The 24,044-nt window shown below is 36.2% G+C and overlaps 5 protein-coding genes across 7 annotated transcripts in view; 3 read left to right on the top strand and 2 right to left on the bottom strand.

Moving 5' to 3' along the window:
- The window catches only part of LOC107738612 (tetratricopeptide repeat protein 30A), a 12,374-nt gene extending 4,921 nt beyond the window's left edge, over positions 1-7,453 (top strand). The window contains exons 8-20 of one of the 3 annotated variants that reach the window (XM_016550384.1): positions 695-744; positions 2,703-2,855; positions 3,005-3,070; positions 3,364-3,417; positions 3,498-3,563; positions 3,725-3,795; positions 3,991-4,201; positions 4,830-4,877; positions 5,026-5,097; positions 5,202-5,305; positions 6,038-6,116; positions 6,483-6,612; positions 6,893-7,453. In XM_016550384.1, coding sequence (XP_016405870.1) covers positions 695-744; positions 2,703-2,855; positions 3,005-3,070; positions 3,364-3,417; positions 3,498-3,563; positions 3,725-3,795; positions 3,991-4,201; positions 4,830-4,877; positions 5,026-5,097; positions 5,202-5,305; positions 6,038-6,116; positions 6,483-6,612; positions 6,893-7,029 — 1,241 coding nt within the window. In that variant the 3' untranslated portion in view covers positions 7,030-7,453. Of the gene's footprint in view, positions 1-694; positions 745-2,702; positions 2,856-3,004; positions 3,071-3,363; positions 3,418-3,497; positions 3,564-3,718; positions 3,796-3,990; positions 4,202-4,829; positions 4,878-5,025; positions 5,098-5,201; positions 5,306-6,037; positions 6,117-6,482; positions 6,613-6,892 lie in introns of all 3 variants that reach the window. The other 2 variants (XM_016550383.1, XM_016550385.1) reach the window with 2 other exon arrangements.
- Positions 7,454-7,508: 55 nt separating this feature from the next.
- Positions 7,509-10,670, bottom strand: LOC107738634 (UPF0764 protein C16orf89 homolog; the record flags this gene model as incomplete). Its single annotated transcript, XM_016550415.1, has 8 exons — positions 7,509-7,783; positions 8,438-8,515; positions 8,645-8,749; positions 8,859-9,021; positions 9,150-9,267; positions 9,356-9,506; positions 9,584-9,736; positions 10,424-10,670. Coding segments are annotated over 8 exons (1,119 nt in total), but the record flags the coding sequence as incomplete, so codon positions are not given.
- Positions 10,671-11,064: 394 nt separating this feature from the next.
- Positions 11,065-15,520, top strand: LOC107738611 (chitobiosyldiphosphodolichol beta-mannosyltransferase-like). Its single transcript, XM_016550382.1, has 13 exons — positions 11,065-11,356; positions 11,542-11,619; positions 11,718-11,821; positions 11,915-12,063; positions 12,142-12,231; positions 12,382-12,492; positions 12,644-12,765; positions 12,860-12,898; positions 13,564-13,623; positions 13,722-13,832; positions 13,939-14,053; positions 14,133-14,208; positions 15,159-15,520. The coding sequence occupies exons 1-13, from the start codon at positions 11,083-11,085 to the stop codon at positions 15,294-15,296; spliced, it is 1,467 nt and encodes a 488-aa protein (XP_016405868.1). The 5' UTR covers positions 11,065-11,082; the 3' UTR covers positions 15,297-15,520.
- Positions 15,521-15,561: 41 nt separating this feature from the next.
- Positions 15,562-18,545, bottom strand: LOC107738633 (protein-lysine N-methyltransferase EEF2KMT-like). Its single transcript, XM_016550414.1, has 6 exons — positions 18,542-18,545; positions 17,765-17,856; positions 17,557-17,690; positions 16,049-16,296; positions 15,737-15,886; positions 15,562-15,628 (listed from the first exon to the last, which is right to left on the bottom strand). Exons 1-6 carry the CDS (start codon positions 18,543-18,545, stop codon positions 15,618-15,620), a joined length of 639 nt encoding a protein of 212 aa, XP_016405900.1. The 3' UTR covers positions 15,562-15,617.
- Positions 18,546-18,860: 315 nt separating this feature from the next.
- On the top strand, positions 18,861-22,717 carry LOC107738631 (beta-galactoside-binding lectin-like). Its single transcript, XM_016550413.1, has 3 exons — positions 18,861-19,025; positions 21,371-21,450; positions 22,510-22,717. Exons 1-3 carry the CDS (start codon positions 19,020-19,022, stop codon positions 22,715-22,717), a joined length of 294 nt encoding a protein of 97 aa, XP_016405899.1. The 5' UTR covers positions 18,861-19,019.
- The last annotated feature ends 1,327 nt before the right edge of the window (positions 22,718-24,044 follow it).

Raw genomic sequence — 24,044 nt, 5'->3', positions numbered from 1 at the left:
TTTTGATGTAACTGTAACGGATTACAGTTACAAGATTTTTGTATCCTGATTACGTAACGCTGTTACATGTATTCCGTTACTCCCCAACCCTGTTTCTGTGTCATGTTAATCAAACATAACACAGAGAAAAATCACTTTTGTAGCTTTAACACAGATTTATTAGATTTAATTTATACAGTGAAGGCTATGCAGTGTTATTTTACATTTGATTATTCAATTTCTGTACCTGAATACTGTTAGACTTGCCTTAAAAATAAAAAGCACTGTTTATTTCATTTGTATCTTTGTTCTATTATATTTATCAATGCTTGTAATTTGTTTATTTCCTATGCTGATTTACTCAGCTACAAAATCACCCCAATCATTGATTTTATTTTATTTTTTTCCCAAATAGAGCTGTTCAAGTCATCTGGTGATTTTTTTTTTCAAATCGTAATATATATTGCAGAAAAACAAAATATTGCAATGTGAGTTTTTTCCAATATCGTGCAGCCCTAATTCCTAGTGGCATTGCATTAAGCATGACGTCTGCAGCACAGACTATGTTTTGCTCAGTGGCTTTCTGCATAATTTAGCCTGGGGTGATACACTGCTTTGTTTTGACTGCCTACTGTAGCGGCCACTATTGAACTTCAGTTAATGTAATTCAGTGATTATGGCCTCATATATCTAAATTTTTTATTTTTTTTTGCAGATGCTGCAGCGCAAGAAGCACTGACTGACATGCCCCCCAGATCAGAAGAGGTACTAAAAATTTCACCTCTGTGGTAACACTTTTTTCCCCTTGACACTGCATTCACATGCATTTTGTATCCGGATAGAATCTTGATATTGTTTAGTAGGATTGCATTCAAATGTCTCTCACTTATCCATTCGAAATGGAATGGCACTCACGTATTGCATCAGAGATTGCTTTAACCATAAATGTTCTGCCATCTACAGAGTTTTTAAAACAATAATGGATTCAAAATGCTTGTTTTGTCATTTCGACAGATAAAACAAATAATCTATCTGGTATATTGTGTTTCCCTGCTTAAAAGTAAGGGATGCAAATAGGGATTAGATATGAAGAAAAAATAAGAAAATAAAGTTTTAAAATGCCCCCGCAAAAACACACCAGGAGGGAGACATGACTGAGGAATTGGGGAGAGAAATGAGAGATTGTAAGTGTAGTTCATTGAAATAATACATGGGATATTGTTCGTTAAATTGAGTCTGTTGATTTATTCGCATTGTGCAAGCAGAACAAAAAGAGGTTATGGTTATGATTATAACCTAGTCCATCAAAGTGACGGATAATTATTATTTGTAGCACAACCTCATTATATATTACTTAATCAGCGTAATTATTATATATTGCTTAATCAAAATGCATTAGCATTTACACCTTGTCACATTTATTCTTAATGAAATGAAATCAGAAACCATCTCTAACCACCTTCGAACGTATTTTTAGTGATCAGATCACAATCTTATCATTTTAGGTCCATTTACACTTGGCTTTTAATGTATTCATGTGCTGTCCGATTGTAATTTGATCACTAAAAGCACCTGTTAATGTGTTTATATCTCATTACTATTTTATTCCAGTATATTTCCAGGTGATTTTGCTCTAAAATCTTTCCTGAGTTCTGTTTTCTCATTTCTATAGCAATGCAGCAAACAAAGGCTGCCGAATAAGATCAGATGCCTGTCAAGAGAATATTTTCCTCATTAGTTATGCTGTTTGATCTGAGCAAGCTCAGTCTTGCAGGATAGCTTCTTATGAATCAATGTCATAGGCATGCCAGTTCACATGCACACTTGAGGAACTTTTATCCTATATTGACAGACCATGTGCCGTCCATTTCAGAAGAAAGAAAATGACCTAGTCAGTTTTACTGGCTTTTAAAAGTACAATACAAGTTTAATTTTCTCAAATCCTTACCAGATTGCCTGTAATTATGCTCTGGGAATTTGCTGTGTTTGAGTCTGAGATTCCGGTGCAGGTTTAATCCTTTTCTGCTGGGGTTTGTATTGTGAGAGCTGGTAAGCCCACACCTGCTGGCTGGAATGATGGTGGGCTGCAGGGACATGTCTCTGTGCTAGTTTGTGCTGGCACCTCGAAGTTAATGAGTCCAAACAGTGATCCATCTTACATAAGCACTCATTAAATACACTGTTTCTTCCCGCAGGGCAGGCATTTTTAAACAGCTAGGACTAGCGCAAGGAATGTACCAGATTTAAATAAGAATTCAGGGTACTGTGCAAAGTTATATTTACAGGGTTATATAATTTCCTTAAAAGAGGGCCTATATATAGACAAAATGTGCTTATTTATTTGATTTAAGTAACAATGATACAGTGCCATTTTAATGGTAGTTTACAGATAGACAACCCTCCATGCTGAAGTCTTAAGTTTATTCATGGATGGAATTCCTCAAATCTGTTCTGAAGAAATGGACAAGCAAACGTAGCTGTCTGCTGCTCTCTAGTGGAACAGAATGTAGAGCGGAAATTATTTACCATGTATACATTTGATAGTTTTTAGTTAATTAGTCAATAATTTGTTAATTAGCGTATTTTGCTCCCTCACTCCCTTTCTATGTGTAAGAAATGCTTTTACATTTGGAAGTTGGCCCATATAATGATCGTTTAAAGTCTATCAACCAAAGAGTTAATGATTATGTCCAGTGTCTCTCGCTTTTTTTTTTAACATTTAGGAGCTGGATCCAGTCACTCTTCACAACCAGGCCCTAATGAACATGGACACCAAGCCCACAGAGGGTTTTGAGAAACTTGCTTTTCTCCTTCAGCAAAACCCCTTTCCTCCTGTCACTTTTGGCAACTTACTATTGCTTTACTGTAAATATGAGGTTAGTGTGCTTCATTGATAACAGTTCTTAGTGTTCAGGAAACTGTTTGGTAGTAGCATATAAATTATGCACTTTAGCTTTTATAGAAACTTAAAAATTTTTCTTTAAGAGGTGTATGAGGGTTTTGTTGTTGCTTTTGTTGTCTATAGTACTTTGACCTCGCTGCAGATGTCTTGGCGGAAAATGCTCATCTCACTTACAAGTTTCTCACACCGGTAAGGCAGAATTATTTTGTAGCAATTTCATGTTTTATTTCTCATCAGCCTCGTTGTATTTGCACTATTAGTTTTATAAAAATTAAATCATGTATATACGAGTCTCCACTTTTTATTAGCCCAGATAGTCGTTCCAATAATAACGTCCACATTGATTGATTCCCCTGGCCATAAGGTATTTGCAAGTAATAACACACCAGATGATAATTGCATAGTTGCCTCATGCATATTGACATATCTGTCCGAACTCACATCAAGATGGTAGGGCTAATGTTTTGTTCTCCTGTTTATAGTACCTCTATGAGTTCCTGGATGCCATGATCACATGTCAGACAGCACCTGAGGAAGTAAGTGATCTTTTGCAGAGTCTTGGCAAGTATCTAGTGAGCATTTGTTTTTGAATTAATTGACTTTTCATCTGACGTAGGCTTTCCGAAAATTTGACGAAATTGCTGGAAAACTTACTGAGCAACTACGCAAGGTTACGAAACAGGTTACAGCTTGGCATTTTGCCTTTCAACAATTCACAGCATTTATGTCTACTTGTGTCAAATATTACTCCCTGAATACACCCTTATGATATCAATATGTCTTGACACTGAAATGGCTAATTAGAATTTAGAAATTCTAAAATCTCTTTTCTCGAAGGTGCAGGAAGCAAGGCACAACCGGGATGATGAATCCCTAAAAAAATATGTCCAAGACTATGACGAAGTTCTTGAGAGGTAGATTTAACATTCAGTTACATTTGATTACATTTATGCATTAAGTAGACGCTTTGTATAAAGTGACTTACAAAAGAGGTGATTACTAAAGATTCATCCTTAAATTTCTGTTCTTTCCTTCATTTTTGTAAACGCATGTAACATGTTCACCATATATAAATTCTTTTGAGTGCATTTTCTTGAACTTTTTTTAAGGTACATCCCTGTACTAATGGCACAGGCCAAAATCTACTGGAACCGTGAGAACTACAGCATGGTGGAAAAGATCTTCCATAAGTCACTGGAGTTCTGCAATGAGCACGACACTTGGAAACTTAATGTTGCTCATGTGCTCTTCATGCAAGACAACAAATATAAGGAAGCCATTGGCTTCTATGAGCCCATCGTTAAGAAGCATTATGAGAATGTAAGTTTAATGTTACTGAATGTGCTTTTCTGGCCACTTGTATTGCAATGTATTTTGAGCCCCTTTAAAGACCAATGCCTTTAATGAAAGCCAAGTCCACGTTTAAATGGAAAATAAGAATAACGTATGAAATACAAATGACAGTTCTCACTCAGTGCTTAGTAGAGTTTACTAAGAATCAAATTTTAAAATGGATAACAATAACCTAAATTGTGGATAAACAGTGGGATGCAGATGTGTTTGTTAAAAACAGTAAATATATGTAGTATACATATATGTAATTTATCTTTGACTCATGGATATTAGGGTGTAAAATAACTTGTGCATGCACAACTGCAGAATAGAGCTTTAAAATTACTGCCTGGTTTCCTGAAGGAGAGGAAGCCTGCCTGTAATGAAGGTCTTTTTACCATTGCAAAACCATTACATTTTCATAATTTTTTTTTAAAAACTTTTGTTAATATTTTTATATACAATTTACTTCATTTTATAATATATATATAATATGTATAAATACTATTTTATTTGTCTTCTGTGATGGTGGGTGACATTTGGCAGTACTTGGCAGACAATTATATAACAAATCTAAACCTTTCAAATGAATGTTCTTTGCTCCTCTGCTTGCTAGCTGGAACAGTGTAACATTCAAGAATGTCCCTGCAAAACAAAACCCTCGGTAAAATGATCTGTGACTCTTGGAGTCTTACTGTGTGACTGCATGGAATTTGCGGCATGATGTTTGATTTTTTTATTTTTTATTTTGAAAAGTGTCTACTGGTTTTAGCATCCTCGCAATTAATTAACACTCACATTTTGTCCTGTAGATCCTTAACGTCAGTGCGATTGTTCTTGCTAACATGTGCGTGTCATACATCATGACCAGCCAAAATGAAGAGGTAAAAATGTAAATCTTATTTAACTATAATTGATATCATTGGAGCAGCTTTGTTTCATCATATTTTTTTTATTTTATTTCACCCTTTCGTTTCTGTCTGTACAGGCAGAGGAACTGATGAGGAAGATAGAGAAAGAAGAGGAGCAAATCTCATATGATGATCCAGACAAAAAAATCTTTCATCTGTGTATTGTCAACCTTGTAATAGGGTACGTTAAATGTTTTTACATAATTCTATGCTAAATCAACACTTAAGAACAACCTTCATGAACATTTATCTTATACAGATTGTACAGATACTGTTTTTCACTTTTCTTTTACATTTTGAAATATCGCACAAATAATACATCTGAAATATCATAATAATACAAGATGACATTGTGAAAGCAGTCTGTGTATATTAAAAACATTAATATAAACATTCAAAAGTTTTGGGTCAGTATGATTTTTTTTAATCGAAAATTATCCGTGTACACAAAAATATTAAGCAGCACAACTTTTCAACAATGATAATAATAAGAAATGTTTCTTGAGCACCAAATCAGCATATTAGAATGATTTCTGAAGAATTATGTGAAACTGAAGACTGGAGTAATGACTGCTGGAAATTCAGCTTTGCATGGAATAAATTGCATTTTAAAGTATATTAAAATAAAAAAGTTATTTTAAATTGTATTGATATTTCACACTATTACTATTTTACTGTATTTTTTATCAAATAAATTAAGCCTTGGTGAGCATAGGAGACTTATTTTAAAAACATTAAAAAAAAAAAAAAAGTGTCTTTTTCTTTGATAAAACTTTTCGAAAATCTTAGTCCCTAAACCTTTAAACAGTATGTATGCCAAAAAAAAAAAGAGATCATCCGTGCCTTTCATTTTAAAGACATCTATTCTCAATGTGAATTACGTGTCATACTTAAAACACCTCATTTCTTACAGGACTTTGTATTGTGCTAAAGGGAACTATGACTTTGGCATTTCTCGTGTCATAAAGAGTCTTGAGCCATACAACAAAAAGGTAGTCAATATTTCATTAAATGTTTTTAATTTAGTTGAGTTCAGACAGCACATAAACTTTCATATTCCTTACTTGCTGTATTTATCTTAGTCCTGCTCGGTTACCATCCTCAACATGTTATTTTTGTGTATCCACAAATATCCACTGAAGAGGTCTTTGCTGTTTCCAGCTGCATAAACAGTGTTACTCAAGGACCTCAGCATTCTTGATCTCATGATACTGTAGCATATGTACAGCATTGGATTGCTACTGCATTTCCTTTTAGTCTCAAGTTCAGCTGATGTTTACTGGTTTTACTGATGTGATTTCCATGTGATATTATGTCGTTATTGTGCTTGATATGACACTGACATCCTATGATTTCAGCTTGGAACAGACACGTGGTTCTATGCTAAGAGATGTTTTCTCTCACTGCTGGAAAACATGGCCAAGCACATGATCATGCTCAGGGATTCAGTGGTACAAGAGTGCATTCAGTTCCTTGAGCACTGTGAATGTAAGTATATCTTGTAAAGAGATGGTTTGATCCCACAGATAGAAGCTTTAAAATGGGCGCTGTATCCTGTTTCATATGTAGCAGGACTGTGTCAATGCAGAGCTTTAATCCTCCAGTAATATGCAAAGTATCAAAATTTAATCCAGTGATTACTTGTTGTTTTGATTGTTTAATTCAGTGGGGATGAAATGCTGGTTTTTGAAAGCTGAGATGCTAATTAATTTTCAATCCTGAGATTCTCCATGGGATTAATTACTTTTTTTTTTACCCTCCCCTCTAGTGTACGGAAAAGATGTGCCTGCCATCATAGAGCAGCCTCTGGAGGAGGACCGCATGCACATTGGCAAGAACACCGTCACGTATGAATCACGCCTGATAAAAGCTCTCTTCTGTGAAGTCACAGGATGGAATGAGTAGACATTAAACATCCTATAGCTATATTAGAACAAGATATTGGGCAAATATTCATTACAGACCACAGTTTTCTGACTGGTGTTTTAAAGCCTAAAAGATTTCATGGATGAATGGTGGAAAGACTAATAAGACATCTCAACATGGCTACTTTCTAAGCAGCTTTGGAGAGATCATGCTGTTTCTGGACGGAAGTCAAACATGAATTTTTAAGCATGCATTCGCTGTAATAATGAACCCACAGGGGTCCACTCCCTCCAAACATGAAAGCTTGAACTAAGAGAAAATATTCACCAACAAAGGGCATTTTATTTATTTAAACTAACCTCTGTTTGCATTAAAATAATAGCATATGCCTATATTTAACCTTTTATGCACAGTTCATTATCATTAAAATTGTATAGTTTGGTTATTTTTCCTCAGAATAAGAAATGTATCATAATACTGTACATTTTCTTGTTTTGTTTTTTTCGAAGAAAATTCGCCTTTCTCTTTGCCTTTCTTTGAATCATGTTGTTTTACATACATAGCATTAAATCTACCACACATTCACAGAGAACTGATCATAGAGGAAAGAATAAATCCCAAATGTATCTATAAAACCTGATAAAGAAGGAAATTTAGTTCTGTAACAATTATCTCATGAAGCATGGCCCTTAAATTAAGGGTCTCTTCGTTATGTCCTGCTCTGAAAGGTAATAGTTGAGAAAACCTCCTAATGCACTCACTGCAACTCCTGTCATATGACTTGAGCAGCCATCTATGAAAAGAAACATGTGTTAGTTTGAAACACATAATCATGTGACATTAATTAAATAATAATTCTTTTTTTTTTCAACTACTGCAACATTAAAGGAATAGTTCACCTACAAATGAAAATTTGCTTAAAATGTACTCACCCTCAGACAATCCAAAATGTAGATGAGTTTGTTTCTTCATCGGAAAGCATTTGGAGAAATGTAGCATTACGTCACTTGCTCACCAATGGATTCTATGCAGTGAATGGGTGCCGTCAGAATGAGAGTCCAAACAGCTGATAAAAATAACAGTTTTTGACAGTTTGCATTTAACGGTGTTTGATCTGTGCATATTTCTCTCCTGATTCGGATGAGACGACTTTTTTGAAGTTAAAAATGTCTTGATGAATTTGTTTATTACAAACACACAGCTGTTCGTTTCACAAGATGTTAATTGATGGACTGGAGTTGTGTTGATTACTTGTGGATTGTGATGTTTTTATCAGCTGTTTGGACTCTCATTCTGACGGCACCCATTCACTGCAGAGGATCCATTGGTGAGCAAGTGATGCTGAATTTCTAAAGAAACAAACTCATCTACATGGATGACTTGAAGGTGAGCTTTTCAGCAAATTTTCATTTTTAGGTGAACTATTGTTTTAAGAGCAAACAAACACCTGTCAGTGTTTTTTCTCTTCTTTTCACCCGTTTGTGGGGGGCATCCAAGAATTCTTCAAAGATCTGGGAGATATCCTCTGAGTGGGGAAAACAATATGCAACATAGAGTTTGATCTACACCTGTATGGCTTAAGGATTTTGTTTAATATCCAGTCGTTAAACATTAGGATACGATTTTACATATATTTAAAATGCTTTTAACTCACCTTCTTTGCCAAAACAGCCTGCTTCTTGGTCTTGCCATGTTAGAATAGACTGTAACCAGTCCAAGTTATAGAAGTCTGAGAATCCCACTAAACCACATAAAAGGACTGCAAAATAAATAATTTAGTTGAAAAAAAAAACATACAGTAAGTGGATCTTATCTATAAGATGTGACCAAATCTTTCTTTCGTTCATAACCCTATTGCTTCTACTAACTGTTTTCTATAAAGATGTCCTGCATTTGGCCAGTAATAGCATTCTTGAAAATATCCTGGTTGCTTTTCATCATGTTGGAGCAGAAGATTCTCTTATAATGTTCCACAGTTATGTTGACACGAGACACTCTCAGGTCCCCCTTGAGCATTCTGGAGCACCCTTTCTGTGGACACAAGTGTCAGACTGAAACCACACAGATTTATTTCAGGGTGCATATGATAATTTCTCTTCTTAACAAAAGGTAAACAATCTTTGGCTAATACTACAATAAAGATTAAAGGGATGCCTTACCATCATTCCTATCATGAAGTACAGTAGCTGGTGGGACAGGGAATAGTGTGGACATCCAAACTGTGTCATCGTGTCTCTACAAGACTTCGTCACAATACATGGGGTTCCATTGTCTTTCCTTTCAATAAAATAACAGTTACGGTATTGACTGTGATTTTTACAACTTTTTGATGCTGTTTTTTTCTTTTATGCTACAATCTTCTTACCATGTTCCTAGAAGGAGAGTCATGCACTTGTCACTCAACTGCTCATCATAGCACTCCATAGACCTCACTGAGGTATAAACAAGTGAGGGATCGGTGGAGCTCCATTCTGCAGGCAGGGACCAAAAGGAGCTGTCCAAAATGGGCTCAAACTCTGTAGGAGAAACAGTGCATGCTTTCTGTGCCAGTATTAGATGGTTTCGAATATATATATTTCCCCCAAAGACTTACCTTTGAAGTATTTGGGGTCTGACTCCTGAAGAGCGCTGACGGCAGTAGAAAGGCTCTTGTTCAGTCTCTTCAACATAGAAACGGCAGCTGCGCGCTGAGAGAGACTCAGAAAATCTGAATGCGGCCAAGTTCGTGTTGCCTCCTGCAGCTGCGCTGAGTTATATAAGCAGAAAGAAGAAGAATGGTGAATCATTGATGGACGGTTTACTTCAGATGTTCAGCTCAGTGGATTTTGAGCCCCTAAATTAAGTGTTTAACCCTCCAAAAGGAAAACGCTAGGGTCCAAAAAAATGCTTTCTTTTTAATACATTTGTTTGCTTAAACTTATCTTTAAACGTTTTCAAACAACTTTGTAGCAACCAGAAAAGTTACATGACAAGTTCTTCTGCCAGAGTGCGCTAAATATGAACGGAATCAGTCGCGTTGAACTGATGCAGTAACTATAGAAACAGCGCGCAGCGCCGCTTGCTCGAGCGCTTGCAGTTCATTATGTGACAGTTAATTTCCTTTACTGCATTTACATATAACCAATATAATCAACGTCTATGTAAATGACGTTAGTTAACCGGCGCCAAAAGTTAAGAAAAATACTGACAGAAATTGCATTAAAAAGGCTACAGTGTTCGATTTTACAGCCGAGTCCAATGTCGGTCCATTGCAATGAAAGACTCTCTTGAAAAGCTAGACCAGAGTAAAAATAAATAAAATATTGGTAACTTATGATCTTTATAAAGTTGAACCAATGTTCATAAATTAAACGTACAGTGGCACTCAGACAATCGAGTAATGAAAGTGATTTAAAAAAAAAAAACATATCCAATCTGTAAAATGATGGCTTACCTTGAAGTATTAGGTATCCAACAACACCGTCCAGGTTGATGTTTCTGCCCTGCATGTCAAAGTATGTGATTCCCTTGGATAAACTCATAAGTATGTTATCAATCACATCCTGGTTTGATAAATCAATTGTAGACGAGAGAACAAGAAACACAAGGAAAGGATACCACATTTTAAGACCTTTGAGAATACAAAATGAACAGGGAAAATAGTTATGGACGAGTGGTCTATCCAGCAGCTTTTTCCTTATTTCGAAGGGGAAGCATTTGTCATAGCAAACCCATCACGTGGCTCAGGTCCGCTGAAGTAAACCCTGTGGTACCACATAGTTTGAATATTATTGCTGAGTGGGATTTCTCCTCATTCCTTGGTCTTTTTAATAATTTCCAGGTTTCTTTCTTTCTTTTTAAAAAGTTCACTAAAATCTTGTATCGTAACTGCATCATCTGGCTGCTAATAGCATCTTTCTCTATTGACGATGAAAATATCTGAAATTATTTACATCAAAATTATTTAAAAATGTATGAACTGACATGCTCTTGAAGAACATTAATGTATGCTGGTTATAATTAGGTGTTCTTATTCGCCAGTGGTTCGTGTCTCTTTAAATTTCCTGCCCTACATTCAGCCAGCGGCAGCCACGTCATAATCAGGAAAACACAATGGCGGATGCCAATGCGGCAGTAGCTGTAGTGACAGTTTCATTGGTTCTTTTAGGACTTTTGTCGGGGTTAAGCTTATCGTGGGCTCTTCTGCCAGTCGCAGTAGTTGTGCTTATTTTTGTACTAGCCAGTGGATTAAAGGGACGAGATGAACTTGCACATTTGAACGTTTGCGTGTTGGTGCTGGGAGATATAGGGCGCAGTCCTCGCATGCAGTATCATGCGCTCTCTCTCAGCAGACACGGATACAATGTCACCCTAATTGGCTTCCTTGGTATATACATTTTAACGCATGCACTTCATATTGCATCACTATTTTATTTTATGCATGATGTCGATTGTTCCCCCATGTTTGAATGCAAGGCATGCTAATAAACTAAATCACTTCGATATGCATTACATATACAGGCCACAGGGCTGGTTTTTAGCACCTCTAACACTGGCATGTTGCTCACATAGGTACTAAACCTCATCAAGACATTATTGAGGATGACAGGATAGACATACTTCCCATTTCAGAACTAAAGGGGCTTACAGGTAATATAAACATATACACAGAAAGAAAGCATAAAAGCACAAAAGTCCGTGCACAGTCATTCTAATATAAATAATGTGAGCTGCATTTTGCCTTTCAGTTGGCCCCAGAATTTTCAGGTATGCTTCAAAGGTGATATTCCAGTCTTTCCAGCTGTTCTATGTGTTGATGAAGATTGAGGACCAAAGCTATATCCTTATGCAGGTATCTGTTTTTTGTATTAAGCAAAGTATGAAGTAATTTTTATATGTTATTATGTCTTAAAGTGAAACTCTAAGTCACGTGTGCATTCTGTAGAATCCTCCTGGACTGCCAGCTATAGCAGTAGCATGGGCAGCAAGTCGTTTCAGGGGAAACCAGTTCATCATAGACTGGCACAACTATGGATACACCATAATGGCTCTCACTCATGGGGAGAATCATTTCATTGTTAAATTGGCAAAATGGTAAGTATCCTGGTAGGACACAGTGTGTTTTGAGCCGTGTTTGGGAATAGTCTGAACTGTGCATTGTGTTGTTGGCAGGTACGAGAAGCTCTTTGGACGTTTCTCGGATAATAACTTATGTGTCACTAACGCAATGAGAGAAGATCTTCGGAAAAACTGGAATATTGAGTATGTTTAGAGTTCATTTAGAATCAGATAATACTTTATTTACATTTATTATTATTATTATTAAATAAACATTTAATTAATAACTAATAATATTATTAGTAAAACAGTTTACTTTTAAGACAAGCCAGTTAATCAATTTTGCAATTGTAGGGCAACCACATTATATGACAAGCCACCCCCGATATTTAGAGAAACGCCTCTGAAACTTCAACATGAGCTGTTTATCAGAATGGGCAGTACTTACTTACCATTTAGGCCTAGGTAAGTATTTTCATGTAGAACCATTTGCTCCCATTCCTTGCGGTTACACATATAGTAGTATAAAAGTTTTCTGAAAAGGATAATATCCTCTCGCAACTTAGTCTTTGGCATTTTATAAATGTTTCACACATTCCTCTTTATAATTTCTTAGTCCTGATGTCACTAAGGAGTACATGGAACTGACAGCTTTCACAGAGCACAATACTCAGACGGGTGCTGTGACGCGCTCTGCTGGACGTCCTGCTCTGCTTATCAGCAGCACCAGCTGGACTGGTCAGTGCTGTCTACACTGAGCTATAGGGATATTATCCTTCATTCCTTTAACTGAAATGTCCTAACGCTTCATTATTTATGTTTTTATGTTCAGAGGATGAAGACTTCTCAGTTCTTTTACGAGCTCTTGAAGGTTATTATTATTATTATTATTTCTCTCCATATACACTACTGTATTGTATTTTTTGGGGTCAGTAAGATTTTTTTTTGTTGTTGAAAAATTAATACATATATTCAGCAAAGATGCATTAAATTGATCAAAAGTGACAAAATATATTTATGTACAATTTTTTTAATAATTCTTTTGAATGTTTTTTTTTTGGTATAATTTTTTTTTTAACTTTCTATTCATCTAAGAACCCTTTGAAAAGTATATCAAAGTTTCCACAAAAATATTAAGCAGAACAGCCGTTTTCAACATTGATAATAATTAGAAATGTTTCTTTAGCCCCAAGTCATCATATTATAATGATTTTTGAAGGATCACGTGACACTGAAGACTGGAGTAATGATGCTGAAAATTCCACTTTGCCACCATAGGAATAAATGTCATCTTAAAATATATTACATTAGAAAAGTTATTTTAAATTTTAATATATTTCACAATATTACTGTTTTTACTACATTTTTAATAAAAACAAACTTTTTATATATTTTTTTAATCTTACCAACCTCACACTTTTGAACTGTAGTGTACCACAACCTTTTCTGTAATTTACAGTTGTATATTTATGTATTGAAACTTATTAGACCATGTAATCTTCAACATTTGATTTCTTTCTTTCTTTATCCAATAAGAGTATGAGAAGTTTGTAGAGGCAGGACACAAACTTCCATCATTGGTTTGTGTGATTACAGGTACACGCCACAATGTCTAATATGTATAAATGTCCGTAAAATCAGCTGTGGACCAATGCCTCTGTTTGTGTGTTTCAAACACTGATTTATCAATATAGGTAAGGGTCCTCAGAAGGAGTATTACAAGAAGCTGATTGACTCTAAAGAATTTCATCATATCAAGATTTGCACTCCATGGCTGGAAGCAGAGGATTATCCAGTTTTACTTGGTGAGAGGATCTCTTTAACAGCATTATAAACTTCATAGACCAGGAATTGCTGAGTGTTTTGACCTAAACCACACGTATTTACATGAGTATGTTGTTTTTGGCACAGGTTCTGCTGATCTTGGGGTCTGCTTGCACAAATCCTCCAGTGGTCTTGACCTTCCAATGAAAGTGGTCGACATGTTTGGTTGTTGTCTGCCAGTCTGTGCCATACACTTTCAGTGGTAAGATTGTGAGACTGGTCTTTTATAGTAGGTGTGGGTTATGTAAGGTGTCATCTGCTCATTATCTGTATCTTGTTAGCTTGCATGAGCTGGTGAAACATGAAGAAAATGGGCTCATTTTCAACGACTCCAAGGAGCTGTCTGAACAGTTAAAGGTAAGACATCTATTGATTAAAAAACTGCTCTATATGACTTTCAAGATTCAAAACCAATATTTTTTTTCTTAAAGGTGTTGTATCTAACTTTTTTGACCGTACTAAAGCATTAAAATTCCATAATATGTTTGCATATATTTAGGAAACATGTTAAGGCCCAATCCCAATTCTATTTTATACCCCTTCATCTACCCCTTGAAACAGAGTGTCAAGGGGTAGGGGTGAAAATATTCCCCTAAGAAATGGGACACCACTACTACACCATTACATGTCATCATACGTCGTTGCTAGCTGCTACAACACACACACACACACACACACACATACCATGGTCTCTGAATACTGGTGTGCATTAGAGCTGCACAGACGCACATAATTCACTCACGCAACTTTCATCTCTCTCTCAAAATGGCCATATTTGAGAAAAAAAGTTTGGAGATTTCTAATTATTAACTAAGTTCACATAATTGTTTCTCCAAGAAACAGTCCTACAGCCAGTTATTCGACTTTTGAAATGTGTGTTCCGTGTCGAAATGTCTGTTTTTGTTTTGGTCTGTGTGATTCTACCCACTGCCAGTTTACCCAATAATGTTTCGACACCTCGGGTTGCCAGTTGGCAGAAAACTCAGCGTATTGCAGCAAACGAACTGGGTCAGAGATCGCAGATTCTAATGGACCTAAAAAGCCTCAGCATCCATCTAAAAAGCTCTATGATCATAGGCATATTAAAACACAGATAAACCAACTCATTAGCTTACAGTGTAAGGCTTGTTGCCTTCCATTGTCACTTGCACTTTTTCCTGTTGTTCCTCAATCTGAGGAGGAGGGAGCAGGAGAAAAAATATTTTGAATTTGGACTGCAGTACCCATTTCAACCACTAGTCAATATTACATGATCTTGCTAATATAAATGTGGCAAATGCTTACAACTAATGCTGTTATCTCTGTAGCTTCTGCTTTCAGACTTCCCTAGTGATCAGGGGAAACTGGGCATCTTCAGGAAGAATCTAAGGGAAAGCGGGCAGCAGCGCTGGGATGAGAACTGGGACCATAACGTCCTGCCACTTATTAAAGAGCACTGCGACTGACTGTCTAGGTGATGGGTTTATGTAAAGTTCTCTCAAATCCTTTGACTCCCATTCAATGGAAAGTTACTGTCAGGTATTTGCACAGGGTACACAATTTTAAGCTAACTGTCCCCACAACGGGACAATCAGCATTCCAGCAATGCAATTGGGAAAGACTTGAATATGAGAATAAAAAGCACACTATCCTTGTAAATATTATGTAAATAAATACTTTACTACAAAGAGATAGTTTCTGTCATACATATGTTTTGATCATTTCTATAGTGGAGGCTCGGTTGTATGGAAATACTTGAGGAACAGAATCTTTCATAACAACATGTCTCAGTCCATTTCTGTAAATAAAAGAAACATTTTATTCATTATGGAGAATCAGGAATTATGAAAACATTTTACATCGACAGTGTAACAGAATAGAATATTATTAATAATATGAAACCTACCTAATTCTTTCTTGAAGCAGTCATACGTCTGTGGGTTACGTACAGTAGATGCAATGTAAACATCAGGATGTTCTTCTTGAACTTTGCAGTTCAGAAGCCTGCTCAGCAGTCTCACCAAACAAGCAATTATATCAGGATCATACACCACATCTGTTTCAAACAAACACAGTAATGTTACTCAAAACTTTTCAAACATCATAATTTCATTTGATTAGACTTGATTCAGAGACCTTTTAATCACTGAATGAAAATAAATCACATATGAAACTATAATGTGTGTGTTCCTGCAAATATCCCTGAGTTTTGTGTCACCTGCGGCAATGATGGTGCTGGCCTGTATTCTTTGCAGCTGTTCATCAGACACATTTTCCCAGTCCAGCTCCTCCACGCACACTGACGCACTGTTACTGTCACAGTTAGTTAAGCAGTTTGTGATATTGTCCTTCAGCCTCTGAAGCACAGTTTGATGGCAGTCACTGAAGATGTATTTGGTTAGGCTGGATGACCGACACACTACAATGATGGTAAGTCCAATTCCGCTACCCAGCTCTAGAACCGTCCTGCATGTACATCACGGGTGATCAACAGTACAGGTGCATCTCAATAAATTAGAATGTCGTGGAAAAGTTCATTTATTTCAGTACTTCAACTCAAATTGTGAAACTCGATTTCATTTTCCAGCAGGATTTGGCACCTGCTCACACTGCCAAAAGCACCAAAAGTTGGTTAAATGACCATGGTGTTGGTGTGCTTGACTGGCCAGCAAACTCACCAGACCTGAACCCCATAGAGAATCTATGGGGTATTGTCAAGAGGAAAATGAGAAACAAGAGACCAAAAAATGCAGATGAGCTGAAGGCCACTGTCAAAGAAACCTGGGCTTCCATACCACCTCAGTAGTGCCACAAACTGATCACCTCCATGCCACGCTGAATTGAGGCAGTAATTAAAGCAAATGGAGCCCCTACCAAGTATTGAGTACATGTACAGTAAATTAACATACTTTCCAGAAGGCCAACAATTCATTAAAAATGTTTTTTTTTATTGGTCTTATGGAGTATTCTAATTTGTTGAGATAGTGAGTTGGTGGGTTTTTGTTAAATGTGAGCCAAAATCATCACAATTAAAAGAACCAAAGACTTAAACTACTTCAGTCTGTGTGCATTGAATTTATTTAATAAACGAGTTTCACAATTTGAGTTGAATTACTGAAATAAATTAACTTTTCCACGACATTCTAATTTATTGAGATGCACCTGTATGCACTTATAGTTGCATGCTAATAGAATAATTCAAACAATTAACTACATAAAGTCATTTCAATTAGTTTTTCTATAAGTAGCTGCAGTAGTTCTTTGAATGTTTCTCATACTATTCTAAGTCTCTTTTTTTGTTCACCAAGACTGCATTTATTTGTTCATAAATACAGTAACACAATAATATTGTGAAATATTATTACATTATTTTAAATAACAATTCTGTTTTGATTTATTTTAAAATGTAATTTATTCCTGTGGTGCGAAGCTGAATTTTTAGCCATTCCTTTGGTCTTCATTGTCACATGATCCATTAGAAATCATTTTGATATGCTGATTTGCTGCTCAAGACAAATTTATAATCAATATTGAAAACAGCAGAGCTGCTTTAATATTTATGTGGAAACCTTGATCATTTTTTTCAAGATTTTTTTGATGAATAGAATGTTCAAAATACCAGCCAAAATATAACTTCCAGGTTTAAATTTTTTTTTAAATTTCAGATTAAAAAATAAACAACAATCACAACTACAATGGCACAGAGTTGTTAAGTGTCAGACTTACTTGTTTGTAAAGATGTGTGTATTTTCCAACGCCCATTCAGACAGGTATAGGGCAGCCTCCCAGGTAACCAGACCTGTGGTGCCTTGAGAGATGAGGGCCACATTCTCTGCTAGACTAACTGCATCTCCTGTTGGCTGAGATTTTATACTGTATTTTGTTAAAATGGATAAATGTCTTTAAGGTCCAGTGCTAATGTGATCAGACTCACCAGTAAGTAGGTTTTGTAGCACATGTCCTCCTCCTGTGCACACATGACCTCACCAAGCGCTTCATACAGTACATCCAGAGGTTTTGTTGTTACTACAGCGAGAATAAAATATACACCTTCTTTCTTTGCGTCAACATTTGGGCGGCGTTATGCAAATCTTCCCACATCGTGACGTAGACATGTGGGGGCGTGTTAGAACGAGCCGTTTTAGGTAGGCGTGGTTGACTCTTAACTTTTATAAATAATATCTCTTTGGATTTGAGACTTTAGTCTTTGCAACTTTACAGATCTTCTTTATGCACCAAGAGCTTGTAACACTCCAAAGAGAAAGGAAAAATTGAAATCGCATCATATGACCCCTTTAAACTATTCCCTGTAGGCTAAAATTTACTTTGTATTATGCTGACATTGTTTCTTTCATGTTTCATAGCCCTTTAGTGGTCCCCGGAGCTTCTCACTTCTCTAAACCATTTCCTGAGTTTGCGGTCATATCTTGTGACTGTCTTAAGGCATCCTGGAGCCCTATGCAAAAAATTTGTTGTTAGTCTAAGACATAGCTAATGTAGCAATAAATAAATAAATAAATAAACCGAATTGTTAATGTGTTGAAATGCTTGTGTGTACAGTTTAGATCAAGCAAACGACACTGTCATGTTAAAATGCTCGTCAGTTTCACAAAGCAGCGCAAATTGGCAGTGCCACACCCTCGTGTCAGCAGCTCCAAAATACTGAGTATTCCAGCACACAGACCACAAATACATCACCTCTGATTCCAACTCATCATGACTTATTTTCGATACATGATCAATATATTTTACAACGTGTGACAATTCTCAACCAATTCATAAGCATGTCAATTATATTACGCTTTTAATCATCTTTAAAACTGAAGCCAGTTGTTTCAATAAAGTTTTAATAAGTAGATTAGTTATGGGCTACAAGCGCATCATTACATTATGTTATGTTCGCAACGTACACCAGCATTCATTGTGGTTATGGTCGTTTGTTTTAATTATTCAGATGTATTTATAGCGTATTACCAGGGTATGTCTAGAAATAGACTACATATAGTAAACCCACATGCCTTTTTGCGATTGGTCGAGATAGAGTAGGCAAAGAAACCTAATTGGGTGAAATAAACATCGGTCATCTGAAGCCTCTATAGTCCGCAGTGGACATAAGAAGCCCTCCACACAACGCAACTTTCTCCCCCAGACGCTTCGTTTCACTTCATTGGGTCGCAAAGGAAGCCAAAATGAGCGTGAGTAATTTTAAAACACATCGTCGATACATTATTCTTTAGTTGTATGTCAAACGGTGTGTTTAAGATTTGTTTATAGTTAAGACAGCATATGCTAGAATGTCTTCTCTTTATCTTAATTTAGCACAAATAATGCATATGCTGCTGCTCGTAGCTGAAGTCTGGTGTTTATGGCTATTGATACTGTACAGTAGGCTATGTTGTCTATTTGGTGCATTGTTTAGTTGTTATAGAATAGTGTCTACTGAAGCACCCCCACGTGCATTGTGCATGGGTGTGACCTCCTCATTTCTTGAGTGTACTTACTTTAATGCAGCAGTGTTGTTAATTCCATCATCCATTTCTATCATAATGTTGTACTATAATATTATAATGTTATACATCATAATGTTGTACTACTGTATTTTTGAACAAACAGTTATTATTATTTCCTTTAAAAAAAAATAAGCAGTGAGACAAATTTGTATACAGTGGGTATAGAAAAGATTCACACCCCCTTTAAAATAATCACATTTTGTTGCACTGCAGCCTGAAATGAAGACGTAGGCCTACACAGTTTTTGTTTTATTCAGCTGTATTCACTCAGTGCAACTTATAACATCCAAGTGAAAGATATTACACCAACATGTCATAAATAAATAAATAAACAAACAAACAGAATCACTGAGAAAAAGGATCCACTGTGTGCTCAGTTTTTTATTCCGTGACAATGCATTAAATTGACCCAAAGTGACAGTAATGACTTTTACGTTTTCAAAAAAAAAAAAAATAATAATTTAAATTAAATGTTGTTCTTCTGAACTTCAGATAATGCTCAACAAAAATGTATCATGATTTCCACAAAAATATTAAGTAGCACAACCATTTTCAACTGTGATAATAATAATAAATGTTTCTTGAGCCCCGAATAAGCATATTAGAATGATTTCTGGTGGATTATATGACACTCATGACTGGAGTAATGACTGCTGACTGTTTTTTCTTCTGTGATTTAGTTTCATAAAGTTAAGTATTATATATGAGCCTTTTCATGGAGCAAGGCAGCCATAATCAAATAACAGAAAGTGAATAAGTTCAGGACAGAGGTTAACTTTGTAGCCTTGGCTATTGTGTTTGTAATACACATAGTCTGTAACCCTTCAACATTTTAGGGTAATTCATCTTACCTTAACATGTTCAATCCTCTGGCATTTCTACAGATGAAGCAAGACTGGCCAATTCATGCCCAACTATGGTCTGAAACCATACAGTACCCAGGGGCATTGAAAAGGAGACCGTTAGCTCACTTTCTTGCTAAAGCTCAGCGAAAGCAGCATGACTCAGTCATTCTCAACTATGCTAATCCAAAAGACTGAGCATCACCGGCCAGCTTTCCTTTTGCAGTTAAAATAAGAAGTTTAGAAAGTTCAGAAAGAAAGAATGAGGGAGGCCACACTGCTCTGAGAGTGTCGTTCTGCAGCAGCTTCTGTCTGAGAGCTGGTTTACTGTTACTCACACTGACTAATGTGGAAAGAATTCACCTCTGATGCACATCTGTTCTTTCACATTCTCAGTCTAAGCAACTTTTTCCCTTCTTTTCCTCCTCCTATCTCTCTTTTTTGACCCTCCTTTCTCTCCACTATTCAGCCAGCTGTAGCCTATCTCTTCTGCTATCATTACAACAGCTATACAAATCTACTTTCCTCGGCAGCTGTGAATCACATACAGAGGCCTTGTGTGATTCATCGTGTGATTTTGCAGCTGCTGACCCAACCTGGCTTCTACATTTATACCAAATCTCTCAAAGATGGCATGGCCACTAGTTTTTAAAGATTGAATGATTAAATGATAGCTCTTCTTGTATCCATCGTCTCAGAAAAAGGGTACAAAGCTGTCACTGTGGCAGTACCCTGAAGTACAAAAGTGAAATTTAACCCTGAACGGTACAGAGTACTTTTTAAATTACTTAGAGTGTGCAAATTACTACGTTTTGAAAGGGTACCACCCCAGTGACAATTTTGTACATTTTTTAGGATAGAACCCATGCAGAGGTTTTCCAATAGAGCAACTGTGCCACATCTGCAGTTTTTTAAAAGTTCAAGTCTGGCACTTTGCCTTTCACCATTGGACTAGGATTTTTCTTTCAACGCATAGGAAAAATTGACAGCATTGCTTTTGTGAGGCTGATTCTGTCCACTCCATCATTACAGCTATAATCTCTCCTTGGTCTTATAGGGAAAGCCAGGCACAGTGCCCAGCTGTACAAGTCAAATTGAAGTGGATACACATATTCGGCTATTCATACCAGTAGTAAAATCAAATTATGCAGAATAAAGAGTAACTTCAGCTCTCTCTGTTTTTAACAGGGTGTGCTTGTGCAGAATTTGTCCTTTAAGACGGGACAGACTCTGACTGTTACAGGAGTCCCCAGTGCTGATTCCACAAAGTAAGTCTCCACTAAGCAACTTCTCAAATTCAGGACTTTAAAAGCACCAGGAGTCATATTTTTAATTTGCTCTTTTGCAGTTTTGCCATTAACATTGGTCACAGTGCCGAGGATATATATATATATATAGTAATTAAACTGCTGTTTAGCCATAAACTTAAAGATGATAATAATAATAAATGGGCTGTGGATGAAATTTAATGGGGAAATTTAATATCAGGATTTTAATTAATATGCAATCTCTTTTCTTCCTTCAGATAAAAATCACTTTCACCAATGAGGAGTTCCTGATGACTCTTTCTGATGGTTCTCAGATTCGCTTCCCTAACCGTCAAGGCGCTGAGAAGTACAAATATATGTACTTTGAAGGAGAGGGCAGGATCCATGGGATCGAAATCAAGTAGACTAATCAGCACTTAAATAAGGCTTCTGTTGTATCATGAATGCTGAAAGATTCTCTGTCTTATGTGGTCACTTATCCAGCTCTGTTATCCCACAATTTTCACTTACTGAGTATGGAGTATCTCAATCACACTATTATCACTTGTATGTCAAATCAGCCTAATAATTTTACTGTGGCACTGCCTATCTAAAACCACTAGAGGGAGCGCAACTACAATAAATTGCCATGAGCGTCAACTAGTTTATTTTTCCTACTACTTTTCTATAATAAAACATCGTGTTCTTAAATCTGGTTTGTAACTAAAGCAAATTCACTAGCTATAGCTGTTGGCGTATAAAATAAAACCTGTTTTCACAGATAAACTAAGCATCTTTTACTTTTTTACTTGTTTAATGTGTTCAGACAGAAACATCTTTTGTGTTTACATTTAGTTATGATTCATTATGAGAGAACTGATGGAGAACATTCAGAATGAAACAAAAGCATTAATTCCATCAGGTGTTCATCATACAAACATGTTAAAATATGAAGTCCCACTGCCAGTTTAAAATAGGTCATTCATGACATGAATGAAATATTTAGTGCATGAGAAACTAATCTCAAATTCAGGACTTTAAAAGCACCAGGAGTCATATTTTTAATTTGCTCTTTTGCAGTTTTGCCATTAACATTGGTCACAGTGCCGAGGACATCGCTCTACACATGAACCCTCGTTTTGACGCCCATGGTGACCAGCGCACTATAGTGTGTAATTCATTACAGGATGGAAACTGGTGTGAGGAGCACAGAGAGGCCAGCTTTCCATTTAATCAGAACGAGGAGTTCCAGGCAAGAGACAGAAACATCTTTTGTGTTTACATTTAGTTATGATTCATTATGAGAGAACTGATGGAGAACATTCAGAATGAAACAAAAGCATTAATTCCATCAGGTGTTCATCATACAAACATGTTAAAATATGAAGTCCCACTGCCAGTTTAAAATAGGTCATTCATGACATGAATGAAATATTTAGTGCATGAGAAACTAAACAGCAATAATTCAAAAATTTCTTGATATGTAGAAAACATGAATAAATTATTACATTAAAACAAGTCTCAAATGTAGTCATGATACTCACGTCAAATAACTGATGTGCAAGGCAATTATTATTATTTTTTTAATTATGGGGAACTTATGGGGAAAACAAAAAAAATGGCATAAACTGTAATTTACATCAAGCGTCATTTAAAAAAGATATATCACTTTGATAGTATCAATTTGTTGAAAATGTACTACCGCTAGACTGACAGTACAATGTATTGTAAAATAAAATATGACATGAGTATCATCAACTTCCAATATATTACTTCAAGTTCAAATGTTTTTCTTTTCATCTGTGCAACAATATCAGTGATCTTCCATAACCTTCAGTCTATACTGCAATTGTTTTTCATTGTAAGGAGCAAAGAAATGAACTGATACATATATAAAATGCCTCTTTTTTTGAGCCCTGTGAATGTTGCAAAACAAACTTGATGTGAGGTTTTGACAGGTGGCACACAAAGTCCTGAGCTTGAGAGCACATTCTCAAGACCACATCATTGATCCGTCCAATGACAATCAAATTCTACACCAACTCATCTTTCTTCAAAAGGAAGAAGTCAATGCCCTGCATATTTCCTGTACTGCTAAAGAATTCTTTTAAAATGCACACTTCAGATCTCAACACCTCTTGGCTTTGTAGGCTTGGGAGATGAATAGCCAGCATAACTGCACAGATTCTCTTATGTAAACTGGACATGCTATATGCCTCAGATTCAGTCTGGCCCTCAGGTACTGTTCAGTGCCTTGATTTTAACCTTTGAAATGTAAACTGGTATGAAAGTGAATCACACTTACCACATTAGCAAAATTACATTAATGTGTGTTTTTTTTACACTGGAGTAAAGCTGAAGTATTATTCCCTATTCCACTCTATACAGTAGACCAGCATTCATTGTGGTTATGGTCGTTCGTTTGCTATAAAGTGTAGTTATGCACGATCAATAAAGTCAACATATGCAACTTACAAGTATGCAATTTATTTTTTCAGTGTCCCAACTCCAACTTGTTCCTTCAGCACTACATCACTGTCGTTATCTTGCATCGATTGGCAGCCAGCTGTTGTTTTCGTCTCTAATTTGCCCGTGTTTTCTCCACCTCTTTCAGT

This window comes from Sinocyclocheilus rhinocerous, unplaced genomic scaffold (genome assembly GCF_001515625.1).
Source record: "Sinocyclocheilus rhinocerous isolate Xijiao unplaced genomic scaffold, SAMN03320098_v1.1 scaffold1155, whole genome shotgun sequence".
NCBI lineage: Eukaryota > Metazoa > Chordata > Actinopteri > Cypriniformes > Cyprinidae > Sinocyclocheilus > Sinocyclocheilus rhinocerous.
This window is presented reverse-complemented; position numbering and strand designations above follow the sequence as displayed.

What these genes read in the sequence shown, in the direction of transcription:
- LOC107738611 (XM_016550382.1), top strand. Translation starts at nt 11,083, where the DNA reads ATGGCGGATGCCAATGCGGCAGTAGCTGTAGTGACAGTTTCATTGGTT. An exon ending in ATTGTTAAATTGGCAAAATG is followed by an intron (nt 12,064 to 12,141) that starts GTAAGTATCCTG and finishes TGTTGTTGGCAG; the next exon opens with GTACGAGAAGCTCTTTGGAC. An exon ending in CGGAAAAACTGGAATATTGA is followed by an intron (nt 12,232 to 12,381) that starts GTATGTTTAGAG and finishes TTGCAATTGTAG; the next exon opens with GGCAACCACATTATATGACA.
- LOC107738633 (XM_016550414.1), bottom strand. An exon ending in GCTACAAAACCTACTTACTG is followed by an intron (nt 17,691 to 17,764) that starts GTGAGTCTGATC and finishes ATAAAATCTCAG; the next exon opens with CCAACAGGAGATGCAGTTAG. An exon ending in ACACACATCTTTACAAACAA is followed by an intron (nt 16,297 to 17,556) that starts GTAAGTCTGACA and finishes ATGTACATGCAG; the next exon opens with GACGGTTCTAGAGCTGGGTA.
- LOC107738631 (XM_016550413.1), top strand. An exon ending in CCCAGTGCTGATTCCACAAA is followed by an intron (nt 21,451 to 22,509) that starts GTAAGTCTCCAC and finishes GCTCTTTTGCAG; the next exon opens with TTTTGCCATTAACATTGGTC.